Source organism: Sebastes fasciatus, chromosome 17, assembly GCF_043250625.1.
Source record: "Sebastes fasciatus isolate fSebFas1 chromosome 17, fSebFas1.pri, whole genome shotgun sequence".
In the NCBI taxonomy this organism is placed as follows: Eukaryota; Metazoa; Chordata; class Actinopteri; order Perciformes; family Sebastidae; genus Sebastes; species Sebastes fasciatus.
Window position 1 is genome coordinate 5,881,014 of NC_133811.1, and position 20,151 is coordinate 5,901,164.

At 40.7% G+C, this 20,151-nt stretch overlaps 2 protein-coding genes and 1 long non-coding RNA gene across 3 annotated transcripts in view; 2 read left to right on the forward strand and 1 right to left on the reverse strand.

The window, feature by feature from the left end:
* Positions 1 to 20,151, forward strand: part of rpl15 (ribosomal protein L15) — a 332,935-nt gene that overhangs the window by 191,980 nt on the left and 120,804 nt on the right. The window lies entirely within an intron of this gene.
* LOC141754228 (uncharacterized) lies at positions 1,717 to 15,254 on the forward strand. The gene is made up of 3 exons (XR_012590579.1): positions 1,717 to 1,777; positions 2,700 to 2,816; positions 15,126 to 15,254. It is a non-coding gene; the product is annotated as an uncharacterized LOC141754228 (long non-coding RNA).
* sf3a3 (splicing factor 3a, subunit 3) lies at positions 10,056 to 19,447 on the reverse strand. Its single transcript, XM_074613158.1, has 17 exons — positions 19,208 to 19,447; positions 19,051 to 19,098; positions 17,220 to 17,272; positions 16,459 to 16,564; positions 16,288 to 16,360; positions 15,930 to 16,021; positions 15,757 to 15,839; positions 15,478 to 15,616; positions 15,322 to 15,390; positions 15,147 to 15,214; positions 13,850 to 13,957; positions 13,679 to 13,748; positions 13,383 to 13,547; positions 11,859 to 11,969; positions 11,660 to 11,750; positions 11,506 to 11,561; positions 10,056 to 10,317 (listed from the first exon to the last, which is right to left on the reverse strand). The coding sequence occupies exons 1-17, from the start codon at positions 19,301 to 19,303 to the stop codon at positions 10,240 to 10,242; spliced, it is 1,506 nt and encodes a 501-aa protein (XP_074469259.1). The 5' UTR covers positions 19,304 to 19,447; the 3' UTR covers positions 10,056 to 10,239.

Below are 20,151 nucleotides of genomic sequence, written 5' to 3' on the forward strand. Positions count from 1 at the left end.
GACATTTCAAGCAGTTCTAATCAGAACGTATCTCACTAAACGTCGTGCTCCTCCTGTGTAATTCACCGGTGAAACCTGAGTCAGTGCCTCTATATGCCAGGCAGTTGGAAGTGGAGCACATCAGGCGTAGTGAACCAACCAGTGTCCCTGTAGCCTGTGAATGAGAAATCAGCGGAGCGGAGCTGATCCCTCGGGACACTTTAATGCCACGCTTTAATGGCTCTGCCCACATAAAAGCCTTTTGCCCGTGAAAATGACATGTTAGTACCAGGCTGCTGGCAGCCCACTTACAATGTCAGGCCTCGGAGCAGCTAATGGTTTGTCTGAGGAGGCCAGATGTTTTGTCTCCATATAAGAATAAGAACATCACAATGAATTGTAAGCTGTGTCCAGGTCAGCATAACCTGTCCGTGGGAGCAAGACTTGTAACCTGTCGAAGCACATGTATGCTGGTACTGAACAGAAGAAGAACCTTGTCCTATTATCGGTAATGGGTAGGGCTGGGTAGGGAATGAGTCCTTAACCCAAGTGAAGGAGTTCAAGTACCTCGGGGTGTTGTTCGTGAGTGAGGGGACAATGGAACGTGAGATTGGCTGGAGAATCGGAGCAGCAGGGGGCGGTATTGCATTCGCTTTACCGCACCGTTGTGACGAAAAGAGAGCTGAGCCGGAAGGCAAAGCTCTCGATCTACCGGTCAATCTTTGTTCCTACTCTCACCTATGGTCATGAGGGCTGGGTCAGGACCCAAAGAACGAGATCGCTGGTACAAGCGGCCGAAATGGGTTTTCTCAGGAGGGAGTCTGGCATCTCCCTTAGAGATATGGTGAGAAGCTCAGTCATCCGCGAGGGACTCGGAGTAGAGCCGCTGCTCCTTTGCGTTGAAAGGAGCCAGCTGAGGTGGTTCAGGCATCTAGTAAGGATGCCCCCTGGGCGCCTCCCTCGGGAGGTGTTCCACGCACGACCAGCTGGGAGGAGGCCACAGGGAAGACCCAGGACTAGGTGGAGAGATTATATCTCCACTCTGGCCTGGGAATGCCTCGGGATCCCCCAGTCAGAGCTGGTTAATGTGGCCCGGGAAAGAGAAGTTTGGTGTCCCCTGATGGAGCTGTTGCCCCCGCGACCCGACCCCGGATAAGCGGTTGAAGATGAATGAGTGAGTGGGTAGGGCTGGGTATCGTTTCAAAAATGATGATGCCGGCACCAATACCAGCAACGTTAAAGGGATATAGAGCACTTCATTCAATACCCATCATGTGAATGGAAGCCGTTTGTGTGTCCCACTGGCTAGCTAATTGAAGCACGGTTTCGTGATAGTGTTGTTGCGGAACCGTAACAGCCACCCTCTGGTTCCCTCCACGTTAAGTGTTAGCTCTGTCAGCACTTGTTGCCATTGTTAGCGCTGTTAGCACCGTTAGCTGCTAGCCGTCGGCTCAGACATCTCTGTGTTCAGTTCTTTTAAAGCTCCCATATTATAAAAAGTGAGATTTTTCTGTTCTGTTTATTATAAAACAGGCTTAAGTCCTATATAAATACTGTGAAAGTATCGAAACGCTCAGTCCACAGGGAAATACACACAGCCCTTATTCAGAAACTCTGCATTTGAAACAAGCTGTCAGGATTTCTGTCCATTCGTGATGTCACGAATATACAATATTTAGACCCTTGACACAGATATAAACATAAACATTCTAAATGTGTCCCAGTTTATTACTGGTTGCAGTGTATGTGAATGACATCAGCTGACAGGAGGTACACATGGACCCAAGCTGTTGCCTAGGTACGCAATTATGTGGGCCAATTACACCTCGCAATACATCGAAGAATGCTTGCGGTGATTGGCTGCAAGCAAAACAGTCATCTTTTTTCTAAATCAGAAAGGATCGATTGCAGGTACCGTTTGACTGGAGAGTTTCGATACTACTTGGTACTGGGGTGTTTCAGTCGATACCTTAAACATATCGAGCAGCCCTTTAGTAATGGGAATGATTATTAGATTATTTTGTCAAAACTACACTGAACAAAAATATAAACGCAGATCTTTTTCTATATGCACACAAAGGACTTAATTCTCTCAAATTTTGTGGTCACGAAATTTTTGTTTAAATCCGTGTTAGTGAGCACTTCTACTTTGCCGCGATAATCCATCCACCTGAATAGCCCATGACCTCCACATCCGGCTTTTTCTTCTACAAGATCGTCTGAGAACAGCCACCTGGACAGCTGATGCAACAGTCGGTTTGCACAACCGAATCATTTCTGCACAAACTGTCTCAGGGAAGCTTATCTATATAAGCCTTCGATGACGTCTGGTAATTTGGTTGTGTTTTCTTCATGGATGAATCTTGTGTGACCAAAAAATGCACAGTCGTGAAATCCATAGTTCAGAGTGCCTAACAATAAATGTCTTTTATCAAGATCAAACTGCACGTGTTAGAGTGGCCTTCTACTCTGACCAGCCCAAGGCACACCTGCGTAATAATCATGCTGTTTGATCAGCATCTTGATATGCCACACTTGTCAGGTGGATGGACGAGCTTGGCAAAGGAGAAGTGCTCACTAACACGGATTTGTGGCGGAAATTTGTAACCAAAATTTGAGAGAAAGTCTTTTGTGTGCATAGAAAAAGTATCAGATCTTTTATTTCAACTTGTGAAAAATGGGAGCAAAAACAAAAGTGTCGTGTTTATACTTTGGTTTAGTGTATTTTCAAGGTATGTTGGAGGGAAAACTGATCAGACTGTGTTCGGCTGCGTGGTGGAGTGAATGTCTACAGCGGAACCTCCATCTGTAACTTCTGAAAGAGATATCACTGACAGGTAAGGAGTGGTTTTAATATTAGAAATAATGTAGAAGCAAAATGATGCACTACTCACTGCATAACCAATAATGTCATCACAACTTTAGGAGAATAATGAGAGATTAATAGTGCATTATTTTTTTAATAACTTCACATCACCTCATGAGTCAGGAGACACTACAGGCAGAAACATAATTTTCATCTTTTATGCTTGTATAACACGTCTTGTGGAAAGTGGAAAGAAAACTTCCAAAATACACATTTAGGTGTTTATTTTATTACATTTTGTCTGTTTTGCGTCTGTCGATTTCTCCTAAATTCACTAAAAGTTAGCTTTAGATAATGCCTCATTTGCATATTTGAACATAACATTTCAGAAAACTTGTAATACAAAAAAACAATTGTCTCAGAAATAATTTTTTCTTATACTCTGAGCCATAAATCTCCACTTCAGTAGCACTTACATCCACCAAACTTCCAGTTTCATTCCTCTCTATATTCTGAAGGTTTGTACTGGTGTCTCCCCTTGATAGCATTTAACTGTCTGTTCTTCAAATCCAGTATATTAAAAACACTAAATAAGTTTCTGTGTCTCTGACGGCTACTGAAATGAGATATATGAGTTTCTTCCTATTATTACCATATTCCCACTCTAAACATACTGGCAATGTCATAATGAAATCTGGCAATTACACACACACCTCACATATGAGTAAAAGACAGAAGCTGTTTAGATGGTACATATGTTTGAGACAGGAAAACATCAGGTAAGGACTCTCCAACACAAACTCAATATCTGCTACCAGACAGCTCATTAATCAGAGGAATCCTTTATCCAGAATATCCTGGTGGAAACACATTAGGCTTTATGTGTTCACACAGCCCTTAGTATTAATATCAAGTGTCAAAAATGGTTCTATTTTATATAGATCATTTTATTAAAAGCATTTAAAAATGATCAATGTGTCATATCATTATGTTTGACATTTTTATTTGTTCTATAAAGCCGTTTTATTTACTGTCCAACACTGATGGAGAGACTATTTAAAAACACAGTTTCAGACTTGTGACATAAAACTGCTTTTTCTCCATCCAGACCATATTAGACAGCCTGTATAAAAAAATCTTAAATTAGACATCTGTTAGATATTCGTCAAATGCTTACAGAATTACAGCCAACATATGGCAATTCAGGAATATTTATTTTTAAAACACAATAATACAACATATTAAACATGACTTTTATGATAAGTAATAGTTATAGAGGAATCACATTTATTGATAGTGTCCTTGGAAAACTTCAAAATATATGTTGTTAAAAGCAGAATGAGTAGGATTTGTCAAAGTTTTTCAAAGTTGTCCCCTCTTCTCAACGAGGGTTAAGATGCTCGCCAGCGGGTGAAAGTCAACTCCAGATTCAACTTGGTTTTGGAACGAGCTTTGTCCGCTTGGTGTTTCGCCTAGGTATATTTGCGTTTTTTTGGCGCTGTGTTCACCATTGTCATACTCACCTCTTGGATGCATGCTTACACATGGCACCTGGCCGCTATGTTTTTATGATATCTATGTTCTTCCACACTGACAGCTGTTGTTGCCTGTTGGGCTGCAGTTTGCCATGTTATGATTTGAGCATATTTTTTTATGCTAAATGCAGTACCTGTGAGGGTTTCTGGACAATATTTGTCATTGTTTAGTGTTGTTAATTGATTTACAATAATAAATATATACATACATTTGCATAATGTAGCATATTTGCCCACTCCCATGTTGATAAGAGTAATAAATACTTGACAAATCTCCCTTTAAGGTACATTTTGAACAGATAAAAACTGTGTGATTAATTTGCGATTAACTATTTCAATCGATTGACAGCCCTAAAGTCCATACATTGCTTTTAGGAAAATCCTACTCACTGTGCCTTTAAGGCAATGAATAAGCTGAAATGTTCGAGTGTTGAGCAGATCATTAACAGTGATTGACAGTTGCGGCTCCAGCAGAGCAGTTGCATAATGAAAAGTGTCTGAAGATCAGCAGCACTGTTGCATTAGACGGAATCCAGCAGGGAGATGATATCAAGGCTTTGTCTCTTTTCATAATCTCACAGTACGTGGCCTCCGGTCTCGCCTCTCTAATGCTAAACGTGTACAATCCCTGTGTCTTCCAGAAAATCATGGTAGAGCAGCACCATCTGCAGGCTTTGATGAGCTGTAAAACACTGAGGATTGCAACGTTAATGTTGAACATTAGATGCAATGCACCTTGGGTATCACTTTGTGTGGGGAGGACAGGCTTACAGTAGCTCCTGGCACCTCTTGAGGCTCTCTCGGGATATTACCCAGGACATCTCGTCAGCCTTGACGCTGATCTGGTGCAGCTCTGACCGCTCCAGTAAGCTGATCCTGGTTCAGGCGACAGAGTGCTGCTGAGATCTCCTTCAAATGTTTCACCAACTGAAATACATTTCGGAGTTGAGATTGTTTTGCCCATGAAAATAAATTAAAGACATATGATGCTCATTTTCAGGTTCATACTTGTATTTTGGGTTTCTACTAGAACATGTTTACATGCTTTAATGTATTATTTAATATAATATTAATATTAATATGATCTAATATATTATTTAACAGTTTGCTGGTTGGTAGGCTCTCCAGACATCCAAATCTATGTGCTCAAAAAGTGAATTTTTCATGATATGTCCTCTTTAAAGTGGCAGTAGGCAGTATATTTTTGGCATCATTGGGCAAAAATTCCATAATAACATTTCAGCATATTGTAATTCAAGTGTTCTGAGAGATAACTAGTAGGGATGAATCGATATCACTTTTTTTTCAGACCGAGTACAAGTACTTACATTTGGGTACTCGCCAATACCGAGTACCGATACGAGCACTTCTCTGTGCCAGAAGACCCTCGTTAACAGCCAGCTGGAGGATGTGAGCGACACACGGCAGGCTGGGGAGTCCCACATATGAGGCGGTGTGCCGCGACCGGCTTTAGGTCGGCTTGGAAAGGATCGGGGCGAAGGTGGCTCGGGGCCGCAGCTTTACAGCGCTCGCCGCCCGTACTTCGCCGCACCGTGGACAAAGGGCTCGCTGCGCCCTCTCTCCCCGCCGGGGAGGGACGGGACCCCCTGCTCCCGGTGCGACTGTCGACCGGGGCGGACTGTGCTTAGTGCGCCCCAACTGCGTCGTGCCGCCAGGGCGGGGCTCGGCCCATGTAAAAAGCGGCAGGGGTCTGTGGCGATGTCTGCAACCCAACCGACCCGTCTTGAAACACGGACCAAGGAGTCTAAAGCATGCGCGAGTCAGAGGGTGCAAGCAAAACCCCGTGGCGCAATGAAAGTGAGGGCCGGCGCGCGCCGGCTAAGGTATGATCCCGGCCCAGCGGGATCGGACGCACCACCGGCCCATCTCGCCCGCACTGTCGGGGAGGTGGAGCGTGAGGACCCAAAAGGTGGTGACGAGAGGTTAAATTCACGCCGCTGTAAAGTGGTATCGGAGCTGTTTCACGAGTACGAGAATGAGTACAGTATCGGACCCGATACCCGATACTGGTATCATTATCGATGCATCCCTAATAACCAGACTTCTGCACCCCTACATTGCTCTGTATTCCGGCTTTAGAAAATCTAGCCCGTGGCGGGAGACTTCGACCAATCACAGGTCATTTAATTGAGAGAGCGTTCCTATTGGCTGTGCTCCGGTCATGTGACCGGAACTTGGCGTTCCTTCACCAGATTTCACAATGTTTCTACAAGAACAAGATGATTCTGAAAACATCTGAGGAGAGAAATAGGCATTAACATAACATAATATTGATTCATATTTGATCAGCGCTGCCTAGTTTGACCGTTTGGTCGGAGTTCGCGAGTGATTGACAGACGGCTCTCATAGATGGCAGATGGACAGCAGACCTCAGATCAGCTCTTACTGCTTGATTTCCTCCTGTCTGTGAAATCTTGCAGATGCCGTTAGGAGCACCGGAGGACACATGATTTTTTTCAGGTTACCTGTTTCATGTACTACTGTCACGATATAGCAACCGTTTTATAAAAAATAACTTTTTTTAATCATATTTGCTCCAATCTCGCCTACTTCAGCTTTAAGATGGATCATTGTAATACGGTATAAAGAATTGTCAAACTTGTCTCCTGTAGCAGCTTTGAGTGTCATGCCAGTTGAGTAAATAAATACCTGCCTGTAAGAAAACACCTTGTCAAGAAGCCTGTTTACAGTAAAGCTGATAACAGCTCTCATATTACTATAATGATACCATCAGGCCCTGAGATGATCTCATTACTACACACTGTTGACAGAGGCGTTAAAACACCAACCGCGCCTAGTTACAACTAGAACATGAAACCACAAGTTTCAGTTTCAGTTGGCTAAATTCAGTTTTGGTTTTTAGGTGGCGGACCTGATTAAATCATGTCTCAAACCACAATTTATAATTTACACGAATGACTGGGGGGTGTTGAGATTGAGATACATGAGAAATAATCTGAACTGATGCCTACAGTATATAGATGCCTATATTATATTGTATCTGAACAATGTTGCGGACAGATAAGATTGAATGTACAAGTCGAGACTGGCTGTTAGTTTCATGAACATGTGCATGAATGACTCAAACCCTTACGTGTATTTTATAGCCACATTTATTCACTCCGCCAAGGCCAATGGCCTAGGAAGGAGGTTATGTTTTCACCGACGTTGGTTTGTTTGTTTGTTGGTTTGTCCGTTTGGAGGATTTCTCCAAAAGTCCGCAAGGGATTTGAATGACATTTTTTGGAGGGGGTGGGGTGTGGCACAATGAACAATCCATTCGATTTTGGTGGCAATCAGGATCACGATCCGGCTTTGGGAATTTTTTTGAATAACTCCGCTCAGCCTGTGTATTAACACCACAGGCTTTAAGACCTGTGCAGTGTAACTGATGACGCGTTCATGACGCGTCACCCTGCCTCTTTCCTTCTGCCTGCAGAGAGAGAGCAGGAGGTTGAGGGAGGGGGCCACCTGTAGATTTGGCGTTTTTCACATTAAACTCTGTGAAATTACAGTTGAGTTCGACCAAAGCACACTTGGTGATTGTTGGAAAGAGTAACGACGACGGTTTAGGTGAGCTTTACTTTGTTTCTGTCCAGTTTGAAGGAAGTGTTTTACGCTGCTCAGCTACGTACAGCTGATCTCAACATAAACAAAAATACACATGGATGATGGCGCAGGCTGAACAGAGAGGGGGGCAATCATACTCGGGCAGCTTGGCGGAGGTCTGCGCTCTCCCAGTGCCATTCTAGTTTCTATCATGTTATATCCTGATTTCTTTTTCCTTTATTGAGAGACACTCCAGATGAATAGGGGAAACAAATTTAACTAATAGATATCACCATGAAACGTTCCCAGTTGATAACTTACGTTTTTTTTGTATTACAAGTTTTCTGAAATGTTTTGTTTAAATGTGCAAATTAGGCATTGTCTTATTTAATACGTGCTAATTTGCATACATTTCCAGAGCAGAAATCTGAACATTGGATAAAACCAAGTTCAAAATTCTTGTTTCATTTTGTAGACATATTAGAGTCAAAGGTTTTTACAGAGGGAATTATGGATATCTCTTTGCATCACTCCATAAATCAGAAAATACTGTAAACAGCCATTTAAAAAAAAAAGGAAAAAAAAAATTTGCCATGTTTTTAGGAATAAAATGTTGTATAAATCAGGCTATGAATAACACATGAACAAACCCCTCTGTACAAACATTCAGAATCCAACTCACATAATTTGATTTATGTACTGACAGCTTACAATTAATTACAAGTCATTATTGTTGAATAAAGCAGCAGTGAGTTGTCTTCTAAGGTTAATCTTCCTGCTTCAAAATTAGAAATGAAACCAATCAGTCATGCAGCTCCAGACGGATGTCAGACTGGATAAATCACACAATCAAGGTGCCTCTTAGATTTTGCATCAATTGCTTTTTTTCACCTGTAAACACATTGAAAATGAACTAGAGCTGCGGGAGCAGGTAATGAGCTTGTTTTTTTTCATCTGCGAGCTCACTGTATTGTGATCAACGATGATGAGTTAACATGAAATATGAATATTTAGTACTAATATTCAATATCTCAGATACTCATTCCAGATGATTTGTCTGAAAGCTACTGCTCTTATTGAAAAACCTCATCTTTACATAATGATTTCACAATTCTTGCTTTGAGACAATCATCCTCAATGCATACATGCATATAACTGATTATAAAAACAGACATTAGTGTATCTGTATTTCGGCACTGACCAATATTATTATTAGATATTATTTTTATACTTATATATACTGTATATATATATAACTTTTTAGGCAAACTAAATTTTTTTTGTATTTTTACATTAATTTATTTTGTAAATTTACCTATTTTATTCATATATTTGATAACAATGTAATGTTACACAGCTCTGTTTACATATTTATTAATTCTAGTAGATCTTTACTTATTGTAGGTACATTTTTAGTTTTTTTTCACACTTGCTTTTGAAGAGCAAACATGTTTCCCATGCCAATAAAGACCCTTTTGAACTGAATTTAATATTAAAAAGATAGTCCCATTAAAGAGCTGCATAATTGATAATTTTCTTTCATTCATTTAATGGTTCAAGCTTCTTAAATGTGAGAATTTGCTGCATTAATTTGAGCGATTGTCTTTGTAATTTGAACTGTTGGTCAGACAAAACCAGCTATTTGTCACTACTTTGGCCCCAGAGCTGTGATGTCGGTGACTAAAGTTCCCCGCAGGAACAATAAAGTTAATATTATCTTATCTGAATCAATTATTCAGCGCCTACCATAAACAATATGGGGGTATTAAACGCTCTTTCCCTTCCAAACAAAGTGTTTTCTGAAGCACGACAAAGAATACAATTAATATTTGTTGAGACTTTTAGTTTTATGGTCTTATCATATGTGATTTTTTGCCAGCAGAAAACCTCTAAATGTTCTATTTTTGTTGCACTATATGTAGAGATAATTTGGCTAACAAGTCTCTGTGGCAACAGTAGGCTTGCTCTTTATAAGAAACACAACTATCCATGTTTTACTTTATTACTCAAGTGTTTAACACCACCATAAAATCACCGCAGTAAAGCAGCCTATATAAAGAGAGTTAAAATATGCTTACGAGTCAACTGCGACAATAAATCAGAGCGCAGGCCCAGAGGTCCGTCTCTGCACACACAGCCGACGAACACTGATAGAAGAACAGCAGTGACAAAAGTACTCAGTTTATTATGATGATCAATGGATGACACATTACAAAGTTATCAAAGGGAGGAAACGAGGGGTGGGATGCAGTCTGTAAAACAACATTACTACTTACAAATAAAAAGAAACAGGGGTGATTAAAAAATACATTTTTTTCCGTTTATTCTTCGCGGGTCGTATTCTCCTATCTACAGCAGGCCTTGTCTCTTCAGATCCTCGTAGGTCTTCTTGTTGACCACGTTGCCACTCGAGTCCTCGTACTCTTCCTGAAAAACACGAAAGTCACGGAATGAGAATTACATTATATAACTAACATTTCACGAAGTTATTCCTAATTTTTTTTTGCATTCTCCTGCAAATGTCCGGCGACACATGTCAATTTCCACTCGTTACATGCATACAGTCTTTTCAAAATAAACTTCACGGGAAGCAACTTGGTTAGGTTTAGGCAATAAAAGTACTTGGTTAGGTTTAGGATGTCTGGGTTAAAATAACTACGGGGTGGCGTTACTTAAGTACGGAAGTTACATGACAAAGGAATCAACATTTGGGTCAAAATAAATATGATAGTGGCGTTAGTTAAGTACTGAACTTACATGACAAATAAGTTAACGTCTGGGTTAAAATAACTACGGACAAATAAATCAACATTGACTTCTGGTTTCACACGGGACATGAACAGCAGTCTGCTGCACGAAAGTGTTTTTTTCACCCATCCATCCACCCCGACCTCCTCCCTACACGGCATTTTACACTTCCTGTTTCACGATTACGTGGAATAAAGACGCATCGATTACGTTGGACATATACTGTATGAATTACAGTGCATTAAAGGTCCCATATCGTGCTCATTTTCAGGATCATTCTTGTATTTTGTGTTTCTACTAGAACATGTTTACATGCTGTAATGTTCAAAAAAAACTTTATTTTCCTCATACTGTCGGCCTGAACAGGCCTGTATTTACCCTCTGTCTTAAACGCTCTGTTTTAGCGCATTTCGACGGAATTGCGACGAAATTGCAACAGGATTGCGTTGCTAGGCAACAGCTTGGGTCCATGTGTACTTCCTGTCAGTTGATGTCATTCACATACACTACAACCAGTAGTAAACTGGGAGACATTTAGAATTTTTACATTTAAATCTGTGTAAAGGGTCTAAATATTTAATTTTTCACATCACAAATGGACAGAAATCCTGACAGCTCGTTTCAAATGCAGAGTTTCTGAATACGGGCTGTGTGTATTTCCCTGTGGATTGAGCGTTTCGATACTTTCACAGTATTAATATAGGACTTAAGCCTGCTTTATAATAAAAAAAACATATATATATATTACACATATATGATATGGGACCTTTAAGTAAGTATAGCTACGAACGATGTATGAGAACAGCCTGAACCAGGAAGCATTTGTTTCCCCAACCAGTTGTCCCGACTCCATCCATGTGGACTCACCTCTGTGTCCGGCTGCCACCGCTCTGATGCCTTCTGGGACTTCAGCTTTGCCCACACTGGAGTAACAAACAAACACAAAACGCTTATTAAAACCAACCTTCCAAAAAAAAAGTCATCAAAATCCAGATGTTCATAACAAGACAAAGACTCTTACAAGAGACGGCGTCCTCGATCTGTGTGACGTTGGCGAAGTGAGCAGTGTTGGGGATTCCCAGACAGCGCATGCCGTGAGCGTGCCTCCATTCCTACAAACACAAAACACACTCCATTCGTTTTGTTGTTCTATAAAGTTGACGGCCCAGATTTTACACTCCCTCTGTAACAGTGAATCCATAACGACAACAACAACGTACCGCAAAGTGCCTCTGGAAAGCTTTGGGTCCCCTGTAAGTGTAGTTTCCACAGATCTCACAGTTGTAGTTGATGTTCAGCCCGTGAAGTTTATAGAGCCAGTATGGAATGGGCTAGAGGGAATAAAACAAAAAACAAGCAGTCAGAAAAAACGAGACACATTCAGATGGGCAAGTAAAAAAAAAAAAAAAAAGCAGCACATAAAAGTAGAACATTGCAGGACCAAGATGTTACAGTGCCAGTTAGACTAAAGCTTTAGACCACTGGTTCCCAACAAGTTAGGAGAGAACATTTTTGTGCTGATAAAAATTGTTAATTTTCTTAGGACTTTAGACTTTTTCTTATAAAATACTGGCAGTTGTACGTCTTCAGGGCTTTAAGAATTTCTCACATCAACATATCCAACACGTAAAAATCCCTCCTTGCTTGAAGTGCTCATAGACATATGTAAGAGCAGCAGCTGTTGCAGACATCAACGTCCTTTTATAAACTTAATATCTCCCTGAGAACAAATCTAAATGAAAAACAGCAACTCAGCTAGGGCGGGCGATACGGTCTAAAAATAATCTGATTTCCGATTTTAATATTTCGTTGCTGCTGTAGCTGACGGGGGAAACCAGCAGGCGAGTCTTCCAGCTCCAGTGTTTTCATTTGCGCTCGCATTCTTCTCATACAGGCTACTGTGAGAAAATGATTCTGCTAATGTTGCCCGCTTTTTATTAGCAGTGTGTTTTAGGGGCTGCCGTCGTCTTGAGCAAACTCGCGGTGCCACTCAGTTCTCCCACTCGGCTGCATTGTTTCTGTTTGAGATGCTGGAAATGAGTCGTGCTGCTGCTTTTAAGTTGCCACAGACTTTAGACAAACTTTACAGCGGACAGTGTTTTGCTCGAGGTTGCTGAGGAGATGGTGCCTTTTTTAAGGAATGAACTCTTCACTTTTATTATTACATGGTTCTGTTGAATACTCGATTCTGATTGGTCAATCACGGCGTTCTACGGTCTGTTATTTCTTTATAGCAGACCGTTGCTATGTATAACAGACCGTTGCTTGACCGTAGTTCTGATGTTGGTCTCTGGCTGACCATTTTTGTGTCAAATTATTGATTTCTTCAGTAAGTAGCCATGTAATAAGCGGGCTAATGTACAGCTAGCGGGTCATTGTGTGAAATAAACCCCTTCAGGGCGAGGCGGCGCGAGTTCTAACGAGGGGGTGGTCTTGCAGTGAGTCTTGCTTCAGGTTGGGGGTCCACCCTTCGCAAGAACTCACGTTTACTATGAACTACGGAGCTCAGGCAAACGGTGGCTGTTCAGTACCGTTATCACCAAAGTTAAAGTGAAAATTCATTTTTCAAACATCGTCCTAAACCATGATTTCGTATTAATTAATAAAATTGATTTATCGCCCAGCTCTAGACTCACCCGTCGCCATGTTGAGGCAATAAAAATTGCTTGTAATCTTGCATTTAGCAGCTTTAATAATCATTTCACATGTTGTGTTGTTTAGTACGGGAGGTGTGGTCGTCTCACCTTGCCGTCCCAGCCCAGCGGCAGGTTCTTGGGGTTGTAAATGATCTCGTTGTCTTCGTCTTCACTCTCGCTCTCACTGAGCTGCTCCTCCTCCTCTTCCTCGCGCTCCTCTCCGGTCCTGGCCTGTTTCCTCTGAACGTTCTCGTGAGTCAGCTGCCTCTGCTCCTGTAACCGCCCAACAATGATATAGAACCGTCATGTTTTGAGCTCAACAATAAGCTGGGTAACGCTTTTCTCTCTTCCTTCATCAGCAGATATATATATATATATATATATATATATATATATTCACTCACCCCGAGAATCTCCACATATTCATAGACTTGAGCTTCCAGGAAGCCAATTTCCTTGTTACGCTCTGTGTCTCTGCAGAAGTGATGGATGGAAATTGTTATGAATTATATAATGAACACGATCATAAGACACTGTCAGCATTAGATTGATTTTTCTTCTTTACGCCCACTTACTTTTTCGGGCCTTTGGCTTTGGGATTCTTGGCAAACAGTGAAGGGTCCAGCGACTCCAGGGATTTGCCTTTAGTGCTGAAGAGCCTCTGAGCTCTCTCTTCCAGAGTCCTGTCCAACACACACACACATTATATCAGCTGTCCTGACTGCATCACATGCTCTCTACTGGGTGCAGAATGTGCACTAATAGACCTGTTATCAGTTCATGTTCTCTAGACGAGTTAATCCCCATATTTGTGGGTGCCACAAGATTTGTTTTAACTCTACATTTCTAATAGAGTTTCATAAAACATTTACATTAAAGGGCGGGTCCACCTTCTTTCTGTTCCGTTTTCTTATAAATAGAAACGCCCACTCAGCCGTTAGCAAAAAGCAGTTACGTAGGTTACCACAGTAAGCTAATCAATAAGGTTATGAATAATGTGAACGTTAGCACTAGCTGAGTCAAAGTTAGCTGTGCTACTGCTAATTTTAGAAATAATTGAAAGGGTTAGTTCAGATTTTTTCAAGTGGGGTTGTATGTATAGTCTCACTTTCCACTACGTAAAATTACTGTTTTTGTGAATGTAGTCTGGTGGCTTTGAAGAGAACAATATAACAGCTTCAGTTTCCCCGTCAGAACGGGCTGTCTGACGGTCATTTTACCTCTCAGAACACGGGAGCTGCCGGTCATGCCGCTGCATGTGATCGGTTAGTTGGTTTGTGTTATTGTGTGACTTTTGGATCCGAACTAACGTGGCGTCCGCAGCAGTACATTGCTTAGCTTCTGTACCGGTTGTCCTGTTTGCTTCTCCAAACTGGGAGCGTGCCGACCGCCATCTAAGTTACTGTATGTAACGTTAATACACTGACTATAAGGATGTATATACTGTAGACTGTACGTATAGCAGTGTCATCATGCAGAAACTTGCATCAGGTCACGTGTGAAAAAGGATTTAGAAGGGCTTGAAGGGAAAATAGCATTTTGACGCTAAAACATGCGTACTTCCACCAAAATTTTAATGTTCGAATTTGAATACATAAGGAACACCAATGTGAAGCTACAGAATGATACAAAAAAAACAAACACTCAAATGGACCCGCCCTTTAACTACATTCTTGTATTGTGTTTTCAAACATCCAAATATTATAAATGCTGTTAAATGTGCCAACGAAATATGAAGTAACTAAGTGTGTCTAAAGGTTCCCAGTTTCTTGGAAAAGTTCCTACAGATTAGAGTCTGGTTCTAGTTTCTTCAGACGTTTCGGATAATTATCTTCAATGTTATTTTTTCAGCAACGCAAACGACATTCTCACCCTCCACATTTCAGTCCCAACGCCATGAGGGCAGACTTCAATCTGTCGAGACCCAAGGAAGCCAACTCCTGTGGAAAGGAATAAGAAAAAAGCAAAATCAGTCAAGGTATGAATGAGCAACCACTAGCGTTATTCTTAATGATAAATCTTCGAATATGAGCACTTAATGTTTTACCTCCCAAGAAGAAAAGGCAGAGAGGTCCAGATGAGCTCCGGCATGTGTCAAAGCGCTGCTCGTCTCTTTCTAACAACGAAAACATAAACGAACAGGTGAGATGTGATGTACAACCGAAACCTTTAACTTTCATCGCGTATGAAGAGGAGGACTTACGGGCCAGCCAGGAAACGTCCCATTCTCCCATTTCTTTTCAAAGTCTATCAGCACTTTGCCGTAGAGCTCGTTCTGGTCCAGCAGAGGTTTGACCCGGTCTGTGTAGTCCTGCAGATACTCCAGCAGCATCTCCAAATACCTGCACAAACAGACACCACATTACGTTACTCCAAAAGCACAGTACATGCACATGTTAAGATGGGTTCATTTTCTCATCTTTACAGCTTTTTCTACTTCCATACAGGTCAGCTCTGATGGGAATAAGCATGATGAACCTACTTCTTGTATTCAGCATTCTTCCGGTCCTTGGGGATGTCGAAAAGCTGGTCGAATGAAGACAGGTAAGAGATATACTCGAGTTTCTGTAGGGAAAGAGTGGAGATCGTGGTTAAAAAGAACTTCAGTTTGGAGGTACAGCATCGATTACGCAGACTTTAAAAAGGGATCCTAACCTCAGCTCCCTTCAGGTTGATGAACTTCAGGTAGCAGTCGTGGAGGTCGAGGTAGCGGCCGTATCCTTCCTCATCGGTGAACTCCACCAGGTCTGTGGAAGATGAACCAAAATCCCCAAATCAGAGCAGCAACATCAGTCTTAAGTAGCGTTCTTTTTAACCTAGGGTAGATCCCTATGATGGTCAGCTGACCTTCTACAGAGCAAACTATCACTATAAAGCCAGGCCAGCCCACGGCCGTACTTTAGCAATGTTTCTTAAGTGATAAAAAAGCTGTTTTGGTCACCACCTTTATATGTGAAGTAATATTTAACTGAATCTAAAAACAGTGCCCACAAAAGTCTGGATTAAGACTTACTCTGAGCCTCCTCGCTGGGGTTGTCTCTGGCTTTCATCAACTCCTCAAACTCTACAGACATGGGGATGGAAATCTAGAGAAAACACATGATAGCATCATGGTTAATATTCAAATGTCAAAAGGTTTACATAGTCAGTAATTTGCACCATTTACTAGTAAAAGGTTTACTACCTCATTTGGGTGCTTTCTGTGAAACTCCTTTATCTGTTTCAGTCGGTTGTAGAACTCCGCGAACTCGTTTGGTCCCGAGATCGCAGCGAGTTCATCCTTTCTCATTCTGTCAATGAGACAAATATTTCGTTGTTCAAGGTAAACAGGTTAAGTGACTATATCATGACTAAGGTTCCTGTTTCCAGGCTGATGAAAAGAAATGGAAAAGAAAAAATTTTCAGACAGCAGGTATCATGTTTAACAATTCATGGTACGTGTCCACAGGGGCGTTTTTTATCGCGAGGGGGACGCGACACATCCCAACATTGGACGCTTATTTCACGAAAATAGTTCACCAAGATGTGTTTCTGGAAACATTTCAGGCGAGAAATAATCCATGCAGTTGCTAAATCTGTCTTTATTTTGGATCAACAACGTTTATTTTAAAAGATTCTCGGGAGTTTCGAGAGGCGGCGGGTCGCGTTGGATGCCCGTGATTTGCATAAAGTAGACTAGCCCTCAACTTTATGCAAATGAGGAGCGGGCGTCGAGCCGCTCTGTTTCTCGAAATCGCGCCGCCACGCTACCAGAATGCATTGCGCGGCTGCTTACATAGACAATGAATGGGGAGCGTGGAAAGCACGGAGCCTGTGGACAAGTACCATCAAAGTAACACAATCCTCCCAACAACATCTGTAATTTGGAGAAGGACCATTCTAACACATCTGGATTGGAGTTATGGTAGATATAGCCACTTCAACTGGAGCAGGTTAGTCACTTACCCGTCTTTGTCTTCATAGGAGTCTCTGAGATTTGAGCTCACTTCCATATACCTCTGTCAAAAGATAAACACACCGTCAGACTGTCTTTGTTTTCATGTTGAGCATTAAACATGGCCATTACCTGCAAAGTTTGACTTCTGAATTGTCGGGGTCTTCTGTTAAAAGCAGTACACAAAGGAGTGATTGAGATGTTTTTATATCTCATTCCCAATATGCACGGTTGTATAGGGTCGTATTTTGGTGAAGTTGAGGAGTTAACCAATCACAGATGTTGAGAAGTAACTCCAGCAGACCAACCAGTATAGGTCATGCGTAAAGTAAATGCCAGCGTAGTTACGATTTTATATTTCATCGTTTAAATGTTAGAGCTGCAATGATTAATCAATTAGTTGTCAATTATTAAATTAATTGCCAACAATTTTGATAATCGATTAATCGGTTTGAGAATTTTTTTTTTTAAGAAAAAAAGTCTAAATTCTCTGATTCCAGCTTCTTAAATGTGAATATTTTCTGGTTTCTTTACTCCTCTATGACAGTAAATTGAATATCTTTGAGTTGTGGACAAAACATTTGAGAAAACACTGATCGGCATTTTCCACCATTTATTTACATTTTATAGACCAAACAACTAATCGATTAATCGAGACAATAATCAAGCTAGTTGCAGCCCTAGTTAAATATGCACTGGTGTTTAGTAACACTTCACTGTCAAATATAACTCTAAGCTGCTGTATATACTGAATATACTGTAAACTGACTATACATTTGCACTACTGTATTGTATTGTTTACAATTTACGGAAACATTGTGACTTATAGACATTGTATGTTGTTGTTCCCTGTTGTATAAATACTTTCTATACATATGTATCTTCTTCGCCTACTGGTATGTACATAATAGCTAAATATTTATGTTTACTCTTTGTACAGCTTTGTTGTCCTTGTTTTTATGTAAAATGACAGCAAAAAAACTGATTCAAATTCCTGGTTACGTGTACTCACACATGGCCAATATAGCGGATTCATATTTGTGAATTTATAATTAAAAGGTACATTTAAGTGATATATTTTAGGATGGAAATTCTTTGTGACATTCTTTCCTCGAGAGTGTCACTTGCGGAGTCATGTAGCTACGTTGTTAATCTCTGGTAAATTGCAAATATTCAAGAAATATTCATATTCATTTCTTATTTGGACCATTCTGGCATTTGTATTTAACACACTTAATAGATCCCACTTCTACGCATTTTATATTTACTTATGTGCACTGTTGATGTTTGTTATATATTGCATGTCTTAATGCAAATATTTGTACATATTTCTAATATTCTAATTTCTCTTATTTTTAATGTTAGTTCTTACTTATAATTCTTTACATTTAATAGATTCAAGATGTTTATTGCCACGCCGGTTATACAGGTACGATCGTGTGAAATGATTTTTGCTGCTAAGCTCCTTTAAAATAATAAGTTATATTACAATTATAAAAGGAAATACTTTGGACACGGGCATATTAAGAATATATACATTAAGAACATATACAGTATAAGATATATTTTATGTGAGAAGGTTATTATGTTTACATTGCAACATTATTTACATCATTTACATGTTACTAACCATTATTTCTATTTTCTTACATTTCTTGAAGTTTAGAGCATCTCTGACGCCCTAATTCCCCCACAGGGATCAATAAAGTATTTCTGATTCTGTAAAGTAGTTATTGTAAATAAGTAACATCAGTAATGTTGCCATGTAGCATTAGCATTGAGCTAACCGGTTAGCTGTAGCTAAGGAAAAGGTTAAAGAATCAAACCTCTCGCTTTACTCACATCCAACATCGCTCTGGTTCGATGGTCCGAGTTGATCTGTTCCCGAAGCTGTCATAAAAACAAACAAGGACACATTTAAAGAACAGAAGTTACCTATCAGATGAGTTTATCTAGATCATTAGCACTATGCTAGCTGTTAGCACAGAGCGTCTCTCACCGTGGACTTCTTGTGCAGCATCTCTTTAGTCTTCGCGTCCATCAGCCTCTCCTTCTCCTCGTGGTAGCGACGCTGCTGCTCCAGAATAGTCTCCATGGTTTAATAAATGTGTCTTACGTTTATTAAAGACGAGATCTGAGGTTTCTAGCTCGTCTGCATCAAAATGAATCAGCCTCGTATCCGCTGCGTTTGTTTTCAATGGCGCATGTTGAGGAGCTAGCGGTCCGTCACTGAACTCGGCGCAGAGAAACATCGACCAGATAAAAGGTTCCGCACGGGGTAACGAACCTGGTGACAAATCATGGACAATTTAGTGTTTCTAAAATGTCAATTAATTCATTTACAAGATAAATGTGATACAGACAATACAAGAATTGCAACATTTGGATTAAATAATATTCCGTTAGTTGTCTATATATAGTCAGTTAAGATGTTTTAGAGGTCTATGAGGTGTTTTAAAGCCTCTGTTCATTTCAACTGTATTAACCTGAGACCGTGTTTTAGATTGATTGACTAATGGGCCCTTGCCTCCCTACTGTAGCAGGTCACATCATCATTAACATCTCCATTGCTGTAATAGGAATCCGTGCATCTATCTGATGGACTGTAAATTATTAACATCTCCTGGAAATTGGTTCTTGAAATCCTGATGTACACTTTTCAACAATGAGACGGATTGGCAGCTATAGGCTATTCATCTCTTTTGCACTCTTCCTTTGTGGTCTATACAGTATCATCAAAGCCTGCCATCACGCTCCACAGAGCACACCGTTTGCGCGGACTCGCGTGGGAGCGCGCACGGAGGCGGTCTGATTTGTCAAGCTGCTGGAAACAAAAGAAGAACATCGGAACTGAGGTTTCTCTGCCTAAACATAAAAGATGCACTAGTCTGACAGATGAAAAGGATAATGTATTATTTAATTATATTTTATTAGGCTATGTTA

What these genes read in the sequence shown, in the direction of transcription:
- sf3a3 (XM_074613158.1), bottom strand. Translation starts at nt 19,303, where the DNA reads ATGGAGACTATTCTGGAGCAGCAGCGTCGCTACCACGAGGAGAAGGAG. An exon ending in TCAACCTGAAGGGAGCTGAG is followed by an intron (nt 15,840 to 15,929) that starts GTTAGGATCCCT and finishes CTTTCCCTACAG; the next exon opens with AAACTCGAGTATATCTCTTA. An exon ending in AAGAATGCTGAATACAAGAA is followed by an intron (nt 15,617 to 15,756) that starts GTAGGTTCATCA and finishes CTGTTTGTGCAG; the next exon opens with GTATTTGGAGATGCTGCTGG.